Consider the following 17979-nt stretch of genomic DNA (forward strand, 5'->3'; position numbering starts at 1 on the left):
CTGTCTGCACACGCGGGCGGGGGGGGCCAGGAAGGCGTGTGTAAGCCCCGCCCCCGGCCGCGCAGGGCCTCGCCCCGCCCCTTCCCGCAGGCCGGAGCGGAAGCGCCGCTCGCTGCGGCCCAGCGGGTCCGGCCCAATCCAGCCACCCCGCGGGGCGGCGATCCCGGCCCGGGCCCCCTCCCGCCGGGCGGCCGATGGGGCTCCTTAAAGGCGCAGGCAGCGGCCTCTCTGTATTCGTCGGCGGATGAAAAAATCACGTGCGGCTGAAATGGGCCGGTCAGTGGTCAGGGGCCCGGGGGGGGGGGAGGGAGACCCACAGGAGAGGAGGGGGGGACCCCCGGGGGTGGGGAGGGGGAGACCCACAGCAGAGGAGAGGAAGGGGGGACCCCCGGGGGGGTGGGGAGGGGGAGACCCACAGCAGAGGAGAGGAGGGGGGGGACCCCCGGGGGGAGGGGGAGACCCACAACAGAGGAGAGGAAGTGGGACCCCGGGGGGGGTGGGGAGGGGGAGACCCACAGCAGAGGAGAGGAGGGGGGGACCCCCGGGGGAGACCCAGAGGAGAGGAGGGGGGGACCCCTGTGGGGTGGGGAGGGGGAGACACACGGCAGAGGAGAGGAGGGGGGGACCCCGGGGGGTGGGGAGGGGGAGACACACGGCAGAGGAGAGGAGGGGGGGACCCCGGGGGGGTGGGGAGGGGGGGAGACACGGCAGAGGAGAGGAGGGGGGAACCCTGGGGGGTGGGGAGGGGGAGACACACGGCAGAGGAGAGGAGGGGGGAACCCTGGGGGGTGGGGAGGGGGAGACACACAGGCAGGAGCAGGGGGGTAACTCCTGGGGACGCGGACGGACACACACAGGAGCCGGGAGAGGGTAACCCCTGAGGGCAGCGTGCAATGCGCACAGAAGCGAGGCGGGGGGAGTGGCTGCAATGTTAGATTAGGGGGGTGCTGGGGGCCAGGATGCCTGGGTTCTACTCCTGGCTCCCTGCGTAAGCTGGGCTGAGTCACTTCCCTGCTCTGTGCCTCAGTTTCCCCATCTGTTGGTTAAGGGTGACATTGCCCGGAGGGGGGAAAGTGTTAATTCATTTCTGTCTGCAAAGGCTGCTGAGCCCCAAGCGTGCCAGCCAGGCTGGGGCACTGACCCCGGTGGGCACGGGAGGCTGCCAGTGCCACTTGTGGGAGCGCTGGGTTGGCTGTCCCTGTGCGGGCTCAGCTCCGCCCTGCCCTCTGCTTGGCCCAGCTCCTGCTGCTGATTGGTGTGTTTGTGTGCCCAGAAGAGCTGAATAGTCGGAGCTGGGACTGCAGTAGCTCCATGCCCAGCTCCACAGCGCGGGGGCGGGGGGGGGGCTGGAGGGGATGCTTTGGCTCCTAGACCCCAGGTGAGGAGCCTGTTCTGTGGGGTGGGGTGTATGTTAGCCTGGGGAACTGGGGGCTAGAAGAGGGGAGACTGTCTCCTAGGCCCCAGGAGAGGAGGACGGCACAGAATGGGGGCTCTGAGCCTGGGACAATGTAGGGGGAGGGGGCCTAGACCCTAGGACCGGACCCAAGGACAGTGGAAAGGGGGTGGGAGAGTTACAGCAGCTCAGCTGCTGGGGGCTGGGAGTGGAAAGGCTGCAGTAGCCCAGGGACCCTGGAGCAGGAGCCAGGAGTATCCCTTTCCAGACTCCAGGTGGTGTCGTGGGATGGGAGGAGACAGCAGTGAGGAGGTGGTGCGGTGGGATGGGGAGACAGCAAGGACCAGCCCTGGAGCAAGGAGCGAGGTGGATTTTCTCTTAGCCCCCTAAGAGAAGAGTCCAGTGCGGTAGTGCGAGGAGCTGGGATCCAGGAAGAGACCTGTTGATGCTAGACCACAGGAGAGAAGCCAGTTCAGAGGGGGGAAGGGAGGGGGTGGCATGTGGTGTCCAGCTGGAGATAAGGGGGCAGATTTGCTCTGTGATCTGAGCTATGCTGACTGTGGAGTAAGCATTTAATGTTCTCTGGTTACTTCTTCTTATGCTCTTAGTTCAGACCAGCTGGATTTCAAAGTTCAATCTATTAATTAATTATTATTTATTATTAGAGTAGTTGCCTCCAGGCTCCCTTATAAGCCTTTGCGGCAGGGACTATAATTTACGGTCGGTTCGTTCGGTGCCTATTGCAATGGGGCTCTGACCTGGTTGGTCTGTAATAGAAACGCCTATAACCACAGCCCTAATCATTGTGCACACACTTAGCAATGCCTGTGTCTGCCCCCGAGAACTCAGAGTCCAAAAGATGATTGTTCCCTGTATGTTGCTCTCACGGGGGAGCTGCTTTGCCAGGATAGCGAAATGTAGCCCCAGTTACACATGGGTGTCCGCAGGTCATGTACGTGGGCGCTCCAAAGCCCTGCAGTTCAAGCAGAAGCAAATAAAGCCTTGCCACGAATCTTTCTGACCCCTCTAGAGCTGGGGCTAGGCCAGGGGGAATACTGGGACTTCTCTGTGAGCCAGGGATTGGTGGGAAGCATCACTGCCTCCACACTGCCACCTTTTTTTCCCCCTCCCCTCACTTAAAAAAAGAAAAGAAACCTTTATTTTAAAAAAAACCCACTTCACTGCCATCACAGGGGCTGAGATTTTAAGTTCCTGATCCCAAACTCATGGAAGTCAGTGGGAGACCTTGCAATGGTTTAGCTGGCTTTGCATCAGGCCCGAAATGCACAAAAGGCAGAAAATCCCACAGTTAAGATCTCCACAGCATCCTCTTTAGTTATATGTAGTGCTGCTTTATCCCATGCCTGGGCTGTCACGTTGTGAGCCCTGTGTCATGTTTGGGAAACACCTAGCGCCTTGCGGGCACTACCAGAGACAAATAACATGCGTGGCTGGGGGGAGCTCTGATTGGACACAGAGGTGCAGGTGAAGCTACATAGGGTGGTGGCGCTGCCTGATTTCACTTATTGCCACAGAAGAGCCTTGCTGGGCAGGCTGGCAGTAATCTGTGGAGCTCCACTGGAGAGCCACTCGATGACGGCTGTTAGTCTGAGTTTCCCTGTTTTGTTCTCTCCGGAGATGCCTGGGATATGAGAATCCAGCTGATTTCTTCCTGCCTCTGACTTCCATGTGGGTGATCCTGATCCTGCAGTGACACTTGGCTGCTGTAGCTGGACTGGCTCCTACAGGACCAATGGGAGCGAGACCTTGTTTGTTTGTCAGTAACATCAGCTGGTTGTTACTGTGACACGCAGGGAACGGCAATGAGGAAGAAGGAACAATCTGCACGGAAACTGTCCACGTCCTGTCGGTGGAATCTCCTACATTTAAAATCTTAGCCCTGCTGTGCCCGGCCATGTCACTGTTTGCACTGACTGCTGCACCAGCTTTTACAGACACATCAGCGCCTTTCTAAGAGTAAACAGCTGGCCGCGGTCATGCTCGCTCGAGGCACTTTTTCCTGAGTTAAGGCCACTGTAAAAGGTAGCACGTCAGACCCTAGCGGGAGGGAAGCAGGAGGCTATGTGTGAGTAAGGACTGATTATATAGGCCCAAGGCAGGGGGCATAAAATCTGGATTTTATCAGGATGACAGGTGGGGAAGCCTCCCTCTGTCCTGGAGAAGCCCTGTATCCCGGTCTGCTCCCTTGCTATGTGGATGGAGGGTGCTGGGTTGTGGCATATATGAATAGCAGGTGATTAAGCAGTTTAGGTGTTGCACGCTCCACACGGCCCCTCATTCCAAGTACTGTGATGAGATTCTAGGGTATTCTCCCATCTAAGTGGCGGTCCTAGGACATTACTCCCTTTAATCCTACAAATCCAGGGGGTGAGGAGCTATGTGCGACTCTCACAGTCTGTGTGGTACTTGTAATAGGATGGCAGATGCTAGGACCTTACTTAGGGATCGAGGGCTCCTCTGTGGAATTCTCTCATTTTCAGGTGCTTGAGCCCTGTGCAAAAGTGCAGTGTAATTATCACTGAGTCACTGTGAGGTTGCATCAGCTGTGCCCTGTTAGTGCAGATGGGGCTCAAGACAGAAGCTTAGAAACTCCCCACTGGCACCACCATCGGTTCATCTGGTTTAAATTACATGAGGGTAAAAATGCTGGAAGCTGCTGACACCTTGTTTGCACCAAGGCTCCCCCCAGTGGGAATTTCCTTCTACAGTTCCCTAATGTATACACAGTCCAGGAGCATAAGAGAGGTGGTAGCATGCCCTTGTCTCCGGCAGAGGGAACTAGGGCCCAGGATTGGGGAGCTCCCCTGTAGGGAAGCCCTAAGAACAGCCCAGCAGAGGTTTATGATCTGGAATCGTGATTTGAGTTACCAGTAAAACCAACCCCCAGGAAAGGGGCATGTTTGGGTTATAGGCAGCATGTGGCTGTGCTGAGCAGGGTGGGGATAGCATTCAAAAGGAACACACACAGACCTGGAACTAAATAGCCCTAGGAAAAGGTATGGAGAGTACAGGAAATGAAATGAGAACGAACGTTCAGGTTAAATAACACACCAAGGTATATTTCCCTTGGAGTGTGGTGGAATTTGGAATCTGAAAGCACGGGCTGACTCCATGTTGCTGTGTTTCAGAGCTAGTAGCTGGAGCTCATGGTGGCTAAATGGGGTTAGATCCTGAAGAGCAGTGAGAGATCAATGTAGTCTGAGCGGAGGACTGGGCGTTAGGACTCCAGGCTTCCATTGCTGGCTCTGACACTAGCTTCCTCTAAGGTGTTAGGCAAGTCATTTCCCCAATCCGTGCTTCGTCTTCTTGATCACAGAAGCAGCAGGCTAGTGTCTTGCCGGGTGTGGGGCCGGTGGGAGGGTTAATTAGGGGCTTTAGAGCAGTGGCTCTGAACCTTCCCAGACGACTGTACCCCTTTCAGGAGTCTGATTTGTCTTGCGTACCCCAACTTTCACCTCACCTAAAAATGACTTGCTTACAAAAATCAGACTTAAAAATACAAAAAAGCCTGTCAGCACACTGTTACTGAAATTGCTGACTCTCATTCTGACATATCATTATAAAATAAACCAATTGGAATATAACTAGTGTTCTTCCATTTCAGTGTCTAGTATATAGAGCAGTATAAACAAGTCATTGTCTGTATGAAATTTTAGTTTGTACCGGCCTCACTAGAGCTTTCCTTGTAGCCTGTTGTAAAATCAAGCAAATATCGAGAGGAGTTGATGTACCCGCAGGGATACACGTACCCCTGGTTGAAAACTGCTGCTGTAGAGGGCTTTGCTGTTCCAAAGTACTAAGTGCTGCGATTCCTGCTAACATACACAAGGTTGAACTGGTCCCCGTGTCTGAAGAAAGACTCCTGCCCCCTCTCCTTAGCACATCTGGACTGGGCTAGGAGGGAATCGGCTGTTTGGATTAGGTGGATGTACCCCTGTGATCGGTTCCCTGGGACTGCAGGAGGGTTCCTGGTTACTGCACCTTGCTTCTCCCCTTCGGCTGACTTTGCACCACCCCGCCCCTCCTTCCTGCGTTTGGGGGGGGGGGCAAGGCTCCTCCTCACAGGGCGGCAGGACTGCTAGGGGAATGGGAGAGCTTGGAGCATTTGACTCTGCTCCCCTCCCAGCCCTTTCTGGGTTTCCCCTGCAGTAGCTCCCGATACTGGCTTAGGTTCATTGCCTCAGGTCTGGACCCAGCTATGCTGCTGGCAGGATTTTATCGGCGCTGCACCTGGTGCTCTCTCTCCCCATTGCACGGACGATTGTATAAGCAGCATACATGAGAAGGAGCCCCACCCCTTCTGCCGTGCATGGATAATGCTGCCAGCGAGGGGTGGGGATTCAGCCAGCATGCCGAGGCAGCTGCACAGTGGCAAGAGGGCTCTCGGGAATGCAGGGATGTTGGGACCTCTCAGACCAGGAAACGGGCAGAACCTGGTCTCTAGTGCCCCTTGAGCAAGTATCTCCCTCTCAGGGGCAGGTGGTAGTCAGTCTGCTCTGAAATGCCGTCTCCTTGGGGCTCACCCAGCCAGCGTACCAAGGGAGCCGATGGCTCTAGCTGGAGGCTTCTGGGATGAAGCTCGGCGCCTGGAGACAGCATTGCCTGTAACCGCACCGCTGCCCCCTTTGTGTTTTGCAGGTGGGCAGCATGATGGGTGAGAACACATCAGTGAGCCCCGCAGGGGGCATTACCCCCCTGCAGCAGATGCTGGCATCTGGGACCGGGGCCCTCTTCACATCTCTCTTCGGTAAGGGGTCAGCATGGGGATGGTTGAGCGAGGAGTGGGGCTGGAGAGACAGGGTGGGTGGGTGCAAGGATTTCCACGTGAGTTCAGGGTATGCACAGATGAGCGTAGGGAGGTCGGGGTGTGTGCACGTGTGTAAGGGGACAGGGGCATGTGTGCAAAGAGCAGGTGAGCTCACTGTTCTGAACTTGGGACTGTGGCCTCTTCCACCTCTTAACTTCCCCTTCCTAGCAACCCTCTTCCTGGAATCCCAGCTCGACTCCTTGTGGCTCATCCTCTGATTAAAGTTTCTCCCAGCAAATCTGGCCTGGTCATTAAGAGCCTTAAAACTCCTTGGAGTGCTGGACTGGCTGTTTGCTGTGCACCATGGGCTCTGGTGACCCCAAGCTCCAGAAGGAGGTGTGAGGAAGAGCAGGTTCTGTTCCCAGCTCTGGGAAGAAGGGTGGGTTCTGGTGGTTCGAGCAAGAGGGAGAGGAGCTTGGACTTCTGGCTTCTAGTCTCAGCCCTGCTCATGCTGGGAGCTTGGCCATGTCCCTTCCCTTCTTTGAGCCGCTGTTTCCCTGTCCATATTAAATCCATTTTCCGGATCTACCTTTCAGGGGGAGGCACTGAGGTGTATTTGCCCACTCATTGATAAAGCACTCTACGCCACCCTTTTGCCAACTGCCCTACACTGGCCCCAGGTCTAAGTAGGCTCCTTCTCTTTCAGTGACTCCCCTGGATGTGGTGAAGATCCGACTGCAGGCACAGAGGACGCCTTTCTCTAAAGGTAACTAAGTGCTCAGGGCAGAAATCTTGCCTTCTCTCCGCAGCTGGAGGCCAGGTGGGTCATCTCCGAGCCTGCTACCTCTGCAGCAGTGAGCCTGGAATGCGGTAGCTCAGATCCTGGGTGGTTTCTCTCCCCGGCTTTGCCTGGCAGGTGTCTGTGAACCACAGCAATCCCTGTCCCCTATACAGGCCCCAAGGGCAGTTGTGAGGAGGAGCCTCTGCCTGGTTAGCGAAGAGCTTATCAGGTTCTGTGATATTTGGCTACTCAGTCTGGGCAGGGACTGCCTGCAGGCAGCAGAGCAGTGAAGATGGTCACCTGGGGTTTGTGCCCCTCTGATGGGGACACAGGTTCAGCAGAGGGGGTCTGGCATGGCACCATCAGGCTGCATCCCCGCTTAGGTCCTCACCCCTTCCCCCATACACGGAACCTGTACATCTGGCTTGAGTGGGATTACCATTCCCACAAGCAGCACCCCAGTAGTGTACCACCCACGGGGGGCTAAGAGCACCCTGCCTCTGGGGTGGGAGCTGGGCTTACATCTGTGTGGCCTTAGGGGAGAGGGAATATGGGCTTAGGTGTCCTATAGGGCCTCGGAGCCAGTGTGTCAGGGGGAGCTGGGCTTAGATGTCCTGTATGGCCCTGAAGTGGGTGGGTTGGTGGGATGCCTGGCACACGTAAAGGGCTCCACAGAGCCAGGGCCTGGTCATCATCTGTAGGCCTCTAGTGAAAGCAGGAAATCGAGCTCCCTTCTCCTGGCTCTGCCCTCCCTTCCAGGATCTGGTGCTGCCTGACAGGAAGGAGCATGTCCCAGGCTTTGGCTTGTGCTGGCCGCTGCCCTGCAGGGCTGTTCTGCAATAATCCCAACCAGCCTGAACTAACCCTGTTTGACGTTCCAGGAGCAGCCAAGCCCTTTCAAGCCTCAGCAGGAGTTTAAGTAGCTCACAGACTGCGTGAGAATCCCTAGCCCAGCCTCTTGCCTCCCGGTTCTCTTTTCAGTAGTGAGCCAGGCCCGGGACACCTGCGCTGACTGGGCCCTAGGGCTAATCTGATCATCAGAGGGATTTCTGTAAGGGTTAGAGCAGGGGCCTGAGGGTCAGGACTCCTGGGTTCTGTTCCCACTGCCTCCCTCTGGGAGTCACTTCCCCTTCCTGTGCCTCAGTCCCTCCCCCGCAATCTATAAAACTTGGGAGCAGAACGTCTGTTGGTTTGTGAAGCACTTTGGAAGTCTCATGCGGAAGGGACTAGAGAGACAGTGGGCTAGCCTGGTGGAACGGGGTCCCTTGGAAGCTGTATGGGGCTGGATTCAGGTGACTTGACTGCCAGAGTCATGCTGCTAAATAGATCCTGATGTTTCTGCCACTGCTCAGCTGTTGGGGGCTATGGAACAGATGTTGAGACACCTCCCTGTTGCCGGCAGGCGGAAGTGACTTGTTATTGGGGGGGAGAGAGGGGGGCATCCTCGGATCTTGTCCCAGCTCAAGCCAGCAGCCTCCACCTTTCCAAATCCGAGTGGCTTGCCCCCGAACAGCCCCCACATCCCAGCTCTCTGCTGACAGCAGGGCACGGGGGTCCCTGCCTTCCCAGACCATGCACTCCTAGCACCCGCCTGGCCCCTGAGAGCTTTGCTGCTACCAGCAGGGAGGGTGTCTCCTCAGCACCCCTCCGCCTGTCGCTAAATGTGTCCCTGTTGTGTGTTTCAGTGTTGTCAGTAGAGTGTACGCCCTGGAGCGTTCACCAGTCCAAATGTGAGTATCTCTGGGTATTATCCTTTCACCCTTTTCCTGCTAACAGCCTCCCGTGGCTGCTGACCCTTGACAGCGCCATTCCCCCCAGGGAGAACCTATTCCCCATAGCTGCAGTCTCCAGAGTGGGGCAGTACAGGGCTCCATGCACCCTTGCTCACCACACACCGTCTTCCTTCCATCCCTACTGCAATGGAGTCTAGTTCAGAGTCCTCTGGGGGTCAGATGCTGTCTGGTGGTTAGAGGAGGGGGCACTGGGAGCTGCAACCTTGGGTTCAGTTCTCAGCCCTGCCACTGACTCACTGCATGGCCTTGGGTAAGTCCCCTCGCTTCTGTGCCTCCCTTTTTGAGCATGGAGGCAGTTGTGAGACTGACCCCGCAGGCTGTTTGTCATCAGGCAGGTGGGGCCTGGGAGTTGTTGGCTTGCCGAGTCGTGGCTGTGTTAGGGGCCTCTGGATGTTACTCTTTCCCTCTCCTACCCCACGACCCATTCTGTAACCACCTCCCTCCTGGCACAGCTATGCAGGACATATCCAGCCTCTGCTGATTCGAGGGGAGCCTCCTCTGCCCGAGGATGCCTCGCAGAAGTCCCTCACATGCCCTTCCCCAAATGTCCTGGATAGAATGCAGGAGGCAGTCTGTCCCCCGTTTTCCCCCCACACTGCAGGGTTACTAGTGCTCTGTCAGAAACACGTGCTGGAAGCTGGCTGTTCCAGGCTATTTGGGGGTTCAACACTAGCCGATTCCCCCGCAGGAGCACACGCGGGCCTCTCTGTCCTTGTTCTGTCCGTCTCTTGTGTGTCCTCCCCTCTGGCTGCCCTGCCGCCTGCTTGGATCCCTGCTAAGCCTAACCTGCCGCCCGCAGTCATGCCCTGGGCATGGGAAGAAGACTGGCCCGTAGAGGTGGCTGATGCTGGTTGTGCTGCCATCTGGGGATGCTGATTTGGTGGGGGGGGGTGGCTCTAGCGGGGTTGGCTACCTTGTCCCCACCCTGCCTTTCGTCTGCCCATCTGTCAGCTTCCCACACCAGGCTCTTGTGCCCACTGCTGCCTCTCTCCCCGCTAGGCTCCCATCTCTGCTGGGCTTGCTCTGAGGCCCATCCCTGTGGCGTCTGTCTCCGGTGTTTGGCAGAGAGCTGCTTTATGTGTACGTCTGGCTCTCCAACGGCCACTAGGCAGGGAAAGGGATTTGAATGGGATCCTGGGGAAGGGAGCCAGGCAAACCCCGGGCAGCCTCATCCAATCCGTCAGGGTGACAGGGCTGATGCTGACTCGCGTAGGCAGGTGGCCTCCTGCCAGCACAGGCGGTTAGTCCAGGCTGACAGGACGGCTTTAGGGCGAGCGCATCTTGGGGATGAGGGGAGTGTGATGGATTCGGACAGTTTCCCAGGACTCTCCCTTTCTGTCTCGCCGCACTTCTGCTCTTATGCCTTTATTCTGCATGACAGGACTGGAGCAAGTCCCTGCCTGCCCCCCACCCCCAGTAAACATGCCTGTGTCCCAGGCCTGTGGGAAGCCTGGCCACCCCAGGGTGCTCTGGCTGAGATGACCTTGGCCTGGCTGCTCCAGTGGTCTACACCCCCGCTGACCTGTCTAGCTCCCCACAAGCTCTCCCTCCCCATGGCTGCTGGCTCCTCTCTCCACGGCTGCCCTGTCTGCCCAGCAGCTCTCCCACTCCTTGCCGGCTGCCCTTTGGGAGAGCAGGGGCAGCGCCCCATAGGGCTCAGGAAAATTGAAAGAGGAGCAGAGTTCTGGGGGTGGCAGGGAATGGGGCAGAGAGGAGCTGGCAGGGTCCTGAGGGGTACAGCCCTGCCCCCCTGCTGAGGGTCCTTACAGAAGGAAAGGGCAGAGCCTGGAGCAGGGAGGGCTTTGGGGGTGAGGAAGGGAAGAGCCTGAAGCGGGCTGGGCTGGGCACGAGTTTAACCCCACTCTGTCTCCCCTGCCCCTTCCCACAGGGAAGTGCTTCGTGTACTGCAATGGGCTCATGGACCACTTGTACGTGTGCCAGAACGGGAGCAGCTGCACCGCCTGGTACAAGGCCCCCACCCGCTTCACCGGCACCCTGGTGAGGCTTTTCTCCTGCCGGGTACCTGGCTGCCTTGGCGGGGCAGAGGGAAGGCCACCACGCTCTGGCAGCCAAAGTCAGTGCAGGGTCAGGCCTTTGGCTTGATGGCCAGGCTGCGTGCGGCAGTTCGGGCACCCTGGTCTGGGACCAGCTGGGCTGCCTGGCAGGGTGATTGGAGGTGTGGGGGAGGAGAGAGGGCCAGGTGCACCAGCGTTTGGAGCAGCTTCACCAACCCCACTCCTAGGTGGCTATAGCTCTGTGGACGGGAAAGGGTTCGTTTGCAAGGGGGACATGTAAGAGGGCGTGCCATCCTGTAGCGCCCTTGCAGGCCAAGCATAGCTCTGCAGAGGCCTGACTCAGTTTCCCCTTGTCTCAGTGCTCCTTAATAAATGCCGCACTGGCTTTCTCGTGGCTACGCCTGGTGTAATCACAGACAGTTCAAAACAGTCCTCAAAGCCCCAAAACAAAGTCCGTCACCATGACACCAGTTCACACTTGGCTCGGACATCCCCAACCAGTCCTGGAGCTAGTCTCCTGTCCCAGCCCTTCCTAGCCAGAGCTCAGCCTTGTGCCCCCTGCTCTCCTGGCCCACCCCTGGTTACCCAGGGTCTCCTGCTCTCTGCAGCCCCTGCCACGGCTTCCTCTAGAAGCACCTGTACTTGCCTGGGGTTGAGAGAGCTCACTGGGTAGCCTTCCGGCCCCTGCTGCTGTCTCCCCCTTTATAAGGCCCAGTTGGGGAGCAGGTAACCAGTCAGCTGTACTGCCCTCCTCCCTTAAGGGGCCAGTCACCCTGTGATGAGGGTTAGGCTGGAGAAGCGGCAGAGCTCGGCATGGGAGGGAAAGACGCAGCCCCTGGCTAGCTTTGGAGTGGGCATCTGGTCTCCCTTTCGGGCCACGGGGCTGCCCCTAGCATTGGGGAAGCCTCCTCCCCCTCCTCTCTAACCCCCTTGTGCTCTCCTCTTCCTTTCAGGATGCCTTCGTGAAGATCACGCGTTACGAGGGCATTCGGTCTCTGTGGAGCGGCCTGCCACCCACCTTGTGAGTCTGGGCGCCGAGCGTTACAGCCCTTCCCCGCTGCACGCCTGCTAAGGGAGGTCAAATGCAAACACCTAGGCCCCCCTGCCTGTGGGGCTAGCCAGGCGTGCACTCCCAGGCTTCCTGCAGGGCCCACACATCCCGGGCCCTGGTGCTACTGGTAGCTCCTGGCCTGGGCCCAGGGGTCTCTGCCTTTGCCCTGGGGCCTCTGACTGCGGGGGGAGGAGGTGGTGGTGTCTCTCCTGCACTGACCCAGAACCCTTGGTTATCCATGGGAGATCCTAGGACTGCAGAGACGGTCTGCTTCCCCAGGCCCCCTTCCCACCTTTTCCACTCCCTCTCTGCAAGAGGGTGTGCCTGCCCTGTGTCACCCCCGGCTGGCCAAGCGTGGCTCTGCAGAACCCTGCCTCAGTTTCCTCTCGGGCTCCTTCATAAACCCCACAAAGGCTGTGTCATGGCGAACGCCACCGCTGTCTGGGGCTGGTTCGACAACAGAAACAGTGCAAAACGATCCTCAAACAAAGCCCGTCACCACAACACAAAAATTCATACCCAGCTCTGGCATACTCAGCCGGTCCTGGAGCTCATCACCTGTCCAGGCCCTTCCTAGCCAGAGCTCAGCTGTTTTCAGCCCTCCCTGGCTCAGAGAGGTTAGCAGGGAAACCCTCTCTGCTGCTCTCCTTGCCTTCTCCTGGCTACTCAGGGCCACTAGCGGGGTCTTCCTGCTCCCTGTAGCAGCGCTCTGATCTTAGCTGGGTTGAGAGCTGGCTGGGGATCAACCTTCCTCTGCTGCTGTCTCCCCTTTATAAGATCCAGGTGCCTTCCCTTCAGCCCAGCCAGGCAGCAGGTAAGTAGTCCCAGGTGCACTGGCCTCCCCTCCCCTGCTCCCCCTTAAGCCTCCCCCAGACACCACCCTTCGCCCTCTGACTTTTCGGGCGGAGCTGTGTGCACGTGGCATTTTGGTAGGCTCCTCTGTGTGTGTGGAGCCTGTGCAGACGAATGGGAACCCCCCCCCCCATTGCTCTCTGGGAGATGGGTCCCACTGCTTAGCTGGAGAATGGGAGGCGCAGTGTCAAGGCCCAGCTGGGATATGGGGGGTGGAGATTATGCCTGGAGCAATCTGACCCCCCTCTTTGGCAGGGAGCGTGATGTGAGTTGGCAGGTGATGCTAATGAGCCCCTCTCCTTGGCAGGGTGATGGCGGTGCCTGCCACGGTGATCTATTTCACCAGCTACGACCAGCTGCGAGATTATCTGCGCTGCCGGATGGGCAGCCAAGGGGCCCATGTTCCCCTGGTGGCTGGTGCCCTCGCCAGGCGTGAGTAGCGCTCTCCTCTGCGTTCAGGGTCCATATACCTTGCATCCTCTTCCCCCCCCCCCCCATCCCCCGACCTGCTCCTGTGGCCCAGGGGTAAAGAATCATTCCAAATGAACAACGACCTGCCTTGGTTTTTAGCAGCAAGGGTCATTAACCTTTGGCACAGCTGGCCCGAGGTGGTGGTGAGGCTGGATTCTCTGTCCCTGGCTGTTTGTAAATCAAGATCGGATGCTTTTCTAAAAGCTCTGCTCTAGCAATTGTGGCCTGTGTTATGCAGGGGGTCCAACGAGATGATTGCATAAGTCCTTTCTGGCCTGGAAATCTATGAATCCCTGTGGCCATGGTTCGAGCACTCCTGGATCAATTCTCTGCTCAGTCACAGACTCCCTGGGTGACCTCACACACAGCCCTGCCCCTCCCTGGGCTTTCATTTCCCCATCTCCCCACTGTGGGAAGGCTGAACCGACCCCCTGCTGCACAGAGGGTCTCCCTCTGAAGCACAGTGAGATCCTTATGCTGGGATGAGCCTTAAGCTGCAGTTCCAGGTGTAATTTGCTGTAAACAAGCGGCAATCCTAGCAGACAGCTCCTTGCCAAACCCGATGGGCCGGTGCCAGGGCTGGCCCCTCTGGACTCCTGCACCATGTGCTCTCACCATTCTAGGAATTGCAGATGACTGCCCTGTTTGCACATGGGAGTGAGAGGGGCCTGGCCTTGCCCTGTCGCTGGGCTTTGGTATCTCACTTGCTGCTGGCTTGTCGGTAGCTGATGTTCTGGAATCTCCTTCCTTAGATATTTTTAAGGTCAGGCTTGACAAAGCCCTGGCTGGGATGATTTAGTTGGGGATTGGTCCTGCTTTGAGCAGGGGGTTGGACTAGATGACCTCCTGAGGTCCCTTCCAACCCTGATCTTCTATGATTCTATGACTCCCTCCCTCAGTGGGCGCGGTGACGGTGATCAGCCCCTTGGAACTCATCCGAACCAAGATGCAGTCCCGGCCGTTGAGCTACCGTGAGCTGCGTGTCTGCATCCAGTCCTCGGTGGCCCAGGACGGCTGGCTGTCCCTCTGGAGGGGCTGGGGACCCACTGTGCTGCGGGATGTTCCCTTCTCAGGTATACCACACAGAAAAGGGGTGCTGGGGACAGGTGAGGGGGCTGTGGGCCACACTGGGGCTGGTCTCCCCCACTTGGGGCTGGGGCCATAGGGAAAGGTTTGGCCCAGGACAAGAATTCTCTTCTTGCCATCTGCAGAGAGCCCTCGGTGCCACGCTGATAGCTTGGGGCTGCCTACAGAAGGCGCTGACGGGCCATGCTCCAGTCCCTATCCCTTCTGTGCATCTCTTGTTTGGTGCAAAGGTTTTTACCTGACAGTGATGACTCCAGAGTGAAGGATTTTCAGACCCAGTCCCCACCTGAGCTGGGATACCAGTTTGGTGGGTCTCAGCCCAATTCCAGGGCCCTTCATGCCAGGAAAAGCAGCCTCTCGATGGGTACTAATAGGCCTGCCAATTCTTGGTGTCAGCCCAATGGCCAAGGCCCTCCCATCTCTCCCCTGTGCTCACTCCCAGTCAGGGCTGGGCTGGGCAGGGCAGGGGGCTGTTTGCCTTTTGCCCTATCTACTCTGGGGCTGATAGATTGAAGAGGGCAGTCCCCAGGGCTGGGGCTCAGTGCCAAAGGGCAATGCCCCAGGAGCAGAGCAGTGGAGGTGGCTGCTGATGCTTCTAACCCATGGCCCTGGTCTGTCTGTCTCAGCTCTCTACTGGTTTAACTACGAGCTGGTGAAGGAATGGCTCTGCCGTCAGTCCCGGCTCGACGAAGCCACGTTCATGGTCAGCTTCGCAGCTGGGGCCATCTCGGGGACTGTGAGTATGCGAGCTTCTGTTCCGTCCCCGGGGAGCTGAGTTTCTGCCTGGGTCTGAAGGGAGCCCGTCAGGTTACCTCCACCCCCAGAACGTTGGGATTCTAACCAGGGGAAAGAGCCCTGCTGGGAATCAGAAGGGTTTCGTGGCGTTTTATTTGGGTGAAAGGCTGGGACCTCGAATCCAGCAGCCTTGACCAGCTTGGGTGCTGGATAGACTATGCCTGGTTTTCAGATGCCTTTGCCTGCCCCTGCGTGAGACACAGGCCGTACCTGCCCCAGAGCAATGTCTGCGCAGGGAGCAGCCTGGAGCAGGGGGCTGCAGTGGGAGCCGGGGGTTTGTTGTTACACTAGAGGCCAGGAGACTCGGCCCCTCCTGGGCGGAGGTTCTAACCTGCCTAGGACAATGGGCGGAGGAGGGCTGAGCGCTCGGGGGGCAGATGGTAGGGGCTGAAGTTCACCGCCTCTCTTGGCCTGAGGGAGAAGTGCTGTACGGGGAGGCACTGGGGTCCCCAGCTGTGGCTTGGGAGTGACGGGCAGTTTCTCCCCTTCCCCCAGGTGGCTGCTGTGCTGACCCTGCCCTTCGATGTGGTGAAGACCCAGCGACAGATTGAGCTGGGGGACCTGGAGACGCTCCGAGGTGAGGGGCTCACGGGGAACGTGGGACCCTGAGCAGAGCGAGGGGTCGGCTTCCGCCTGTGGCTCCAATGGCGAATCCATCTGTCTGGAACGGCCCGGCGGGGGGGCTGGCTCCTTTCGCTGCCCAGAGGGGGAGCTGCGGTTCCGCGCACACGGGACAGGGGCGGGAGGGAGCGGTGGCTCCTCTGGAGCAGACACCGAGCGTCCTGCTGCCGCCCGCGCCCTGGGGGGGAAGCCCTGGAAGGCGGGACGGACCCCTCGCTAGGGTGCGGGGCGGCTCCCAGCGCAGCCGGCGGGCGGTGGCGGCACCAGCATCCCCTGCCCCTCATGCCCCTCATGCTTTGCCTTCGCCCCGCAGTGGCTGCCTCCAAGTCCTCATCCACCTGGCTGCTGCTGAGGAGGATTCGAGCGGAGTCTGGCACCCGTGGGCTCTTCGCAGGTAACTAGAACGGCAGCCTGGGCCGGCTGTAGGACGAGGGGTGGGTGCCGGGGTGCCTGAGCAGGGCCAGCTAGCAGGAGCAGGTAACGCTGCCCTCTCTGCCTCCCCGCAGGCTTCCTGCCCCGCGTCATCAAGGTGGCCCCGGCCTGCGCCATCATGATTAGCACCTACGAGTTCGGCAAGACCTTCTTCCAGAAGCTGAACCAGGAGCGACAGCTCAGCGGCCTGTGAGCGCCAGGGCGGGCAGAGCCCCCCCAGCACAGCCTCCAAACTCGCCACGCTGTGGGCCAGGGCCTGGCTGGTGGGGGAGTTCTCCGGAGGTAGCAAGCGGGAGGTGACTGCAGAGATCAGTGCTGGGATTCAGCTGCCAAAGCCAGGGCCTTGCATTTCATCCAGCCTCCTCGCCGGGGGGCGGCAGCGGCGATTCTGCCCCTGTGCTGCTCCGCTCCTGCCGAGATCCACTGGGAACAGACCTCCCTGCTAGCAACAGCTTCTTCCCCGATGTGCCCTGGGCCAGGATATGCAACGTCCAAGTGCCTTCTAGTCTCGCTCTCTCCTTGTGTTTCTGTGGGTTTCCCTTCTGCCTCCCCGCGGGGCGAGCTAGAGAGGCTGTCAGAGCAGCGTGGGCACCGTGGTGCTTCCCAGGGGGAAGGGTCAGGCCCCCGTTTGCCTTTGATGACATCTCACCTCCGCCCTCCCTTCCCGGCTGGCACATTCCTGGTTTGCACTGCTTGGAGGCTGCCTGCTGGGGCCTCGGGGCTGGTGGGGGGCGCTCTCCAGCCTGTGAAGAGCCCCCCAGCGGTGGGTGCCCTGCTCCTGGCATCTGGCTGTGCCGCTGTAGTGGGAGTGACTGAGTTGTCCTCTGGCGAACGCAGAGGGCCCCCTCCCTGCCCAGCCAGGGGGGGAGCAGGACAGCCCTGGCATTCCATGCGCGGGGATCCCCTGCATGAATTGACTACCTCCCCGGGCCGCGTCCTGCCGTGGACCAAGAGCCTTTCTCTTCCGAAGACTTAGAGCGACTGGAGCACAAAGAGCAACTGACCCTCCTGCTCGGAGTCTCTCCGCATCTCTCCCTGCTGGTGGCTGGGTTTAGCCCTGGGATTGGGTCTTAACCCACCCCATGCCCTCTCCGCACACCCCGTTCCCCTAGCCCTCCTCCTGCGAGGCAGCGATACAAAGGACCTTGTACCCCGGACTCCAGGCCAGTCCTCCCTAGGTAGCACCATCGTTTCTTCCACTCAGGACTTCCCCATTCCTATCTGCCCCCTGGAAGGCAGAGCTCCAGGGCTCAGCCTCCCAGGTGGCCCATGCTCACAGAAGACACCTTGCTGCTGGTAATGGACACCACCCACTGGGCCCCTCTCGGGTGCCATCTCCTCCCTGCTCTTGACAAAGGTGTGAAATCTCCGGGGCAGAGATTCCATGCCAAAGCGCCCCCATCCTTGAGTAGCTCTCTTAGGGTCAGTAGCCGGACAAGTAGCCATCCTCCTGCATGTGTGTTACCGACAGGCCTGCGGGCTGGTTGCAGGAGTGGGGATTCGCTCCGACTTCCTTCAATAAAAGACATGTGAAATTTGCACCTGAAAACACTCACCCCACCCCTCCCTTCGCCACCTGCCTGTTCTCCCTCCATCCCCTCAGCTGCTGTGGAGGGGGGGCTAAGTGCTGCTCTGGCAGCTGCTGGCAAGGGGCTAGGATTTGGCCTCCTGCAATGAGCAGCCATGGATCTCTGCTGGGGAGGGCTTGTGTGCATCATGGTGTGAGGGTGGGGGCGGGTGGTACTTCCTCTCACGGTGTCTTTGCAGGGTGGGAATTGATTGGTTAATCTCTTGGCCCTTCATTAGCCAAGGGGATCCCTGCTAGGGTCTCTGTGCCCTGCCTGTGCCCTATGCCCCAAAGAGGGGAACTCCAAAGCCCCCCTGCCCCTCTCTCTTCCCCCCCCATCTGGACTTGGGGCCC

The 17979-nt window shown here is 59.0% G+C and overlaps 1 protein-coding gene across 2 annotated transcripts; it reads left to right on the forward strand.

The window, feature by feature from the left end:
* Positions 1-69: 69 nt before the first annotated feature.
* On the forward strand, positions 70-17607 carry SLC25A39 (solute carrier family 25 member 39). Of its 2 annotated transcripts, XM_084616052.1 has the most exons (12): positions 70-276; positions 6053-6161; positions 6868-6927; positions 8628-8672; positions 10624-10733; positions 11704-11771; positions 12961-13085; positions 14024-14197; positions 14837-14946; positions 15501-15582; positions 15940-16020; positions 16133-17607. In XM_084616052.1, the coding sequence occupies exons 2-12, from the start codon at positions 6062-6064 to the stop codon at positions 16249-16251; spliced, it is 1074 nt and encodes a 357-aa protein (XP_084472178.1). In that variant the 5' UTR covers positions 70-276; positions 6053-6061; the 3' UTR covers positions 16252-17607. The 2 variants fall into 2 exon arrangements, with proteins under 2 accessions (XP_084472178.1, XP_084472179.1); XM_084616053.1 differs by lacking the exon at positions 8628-8672.
* The last annotated feature ends 372 nt before the right edge of the window (positions 17608-17979 follow it).

This window comes from Lepidochelys olivacea (assembly GCF_965140295.1).
Source record: "Lepidochelys olivacea isolate rLepOli2 genome assembly, chromosome: 27".
Classification (NCBI taxonomy): Eukaryota; Metazoa; Chordata; order Testudines; family Cheloniidae; genus Lepidochelys; species Lepidochelys olivacea.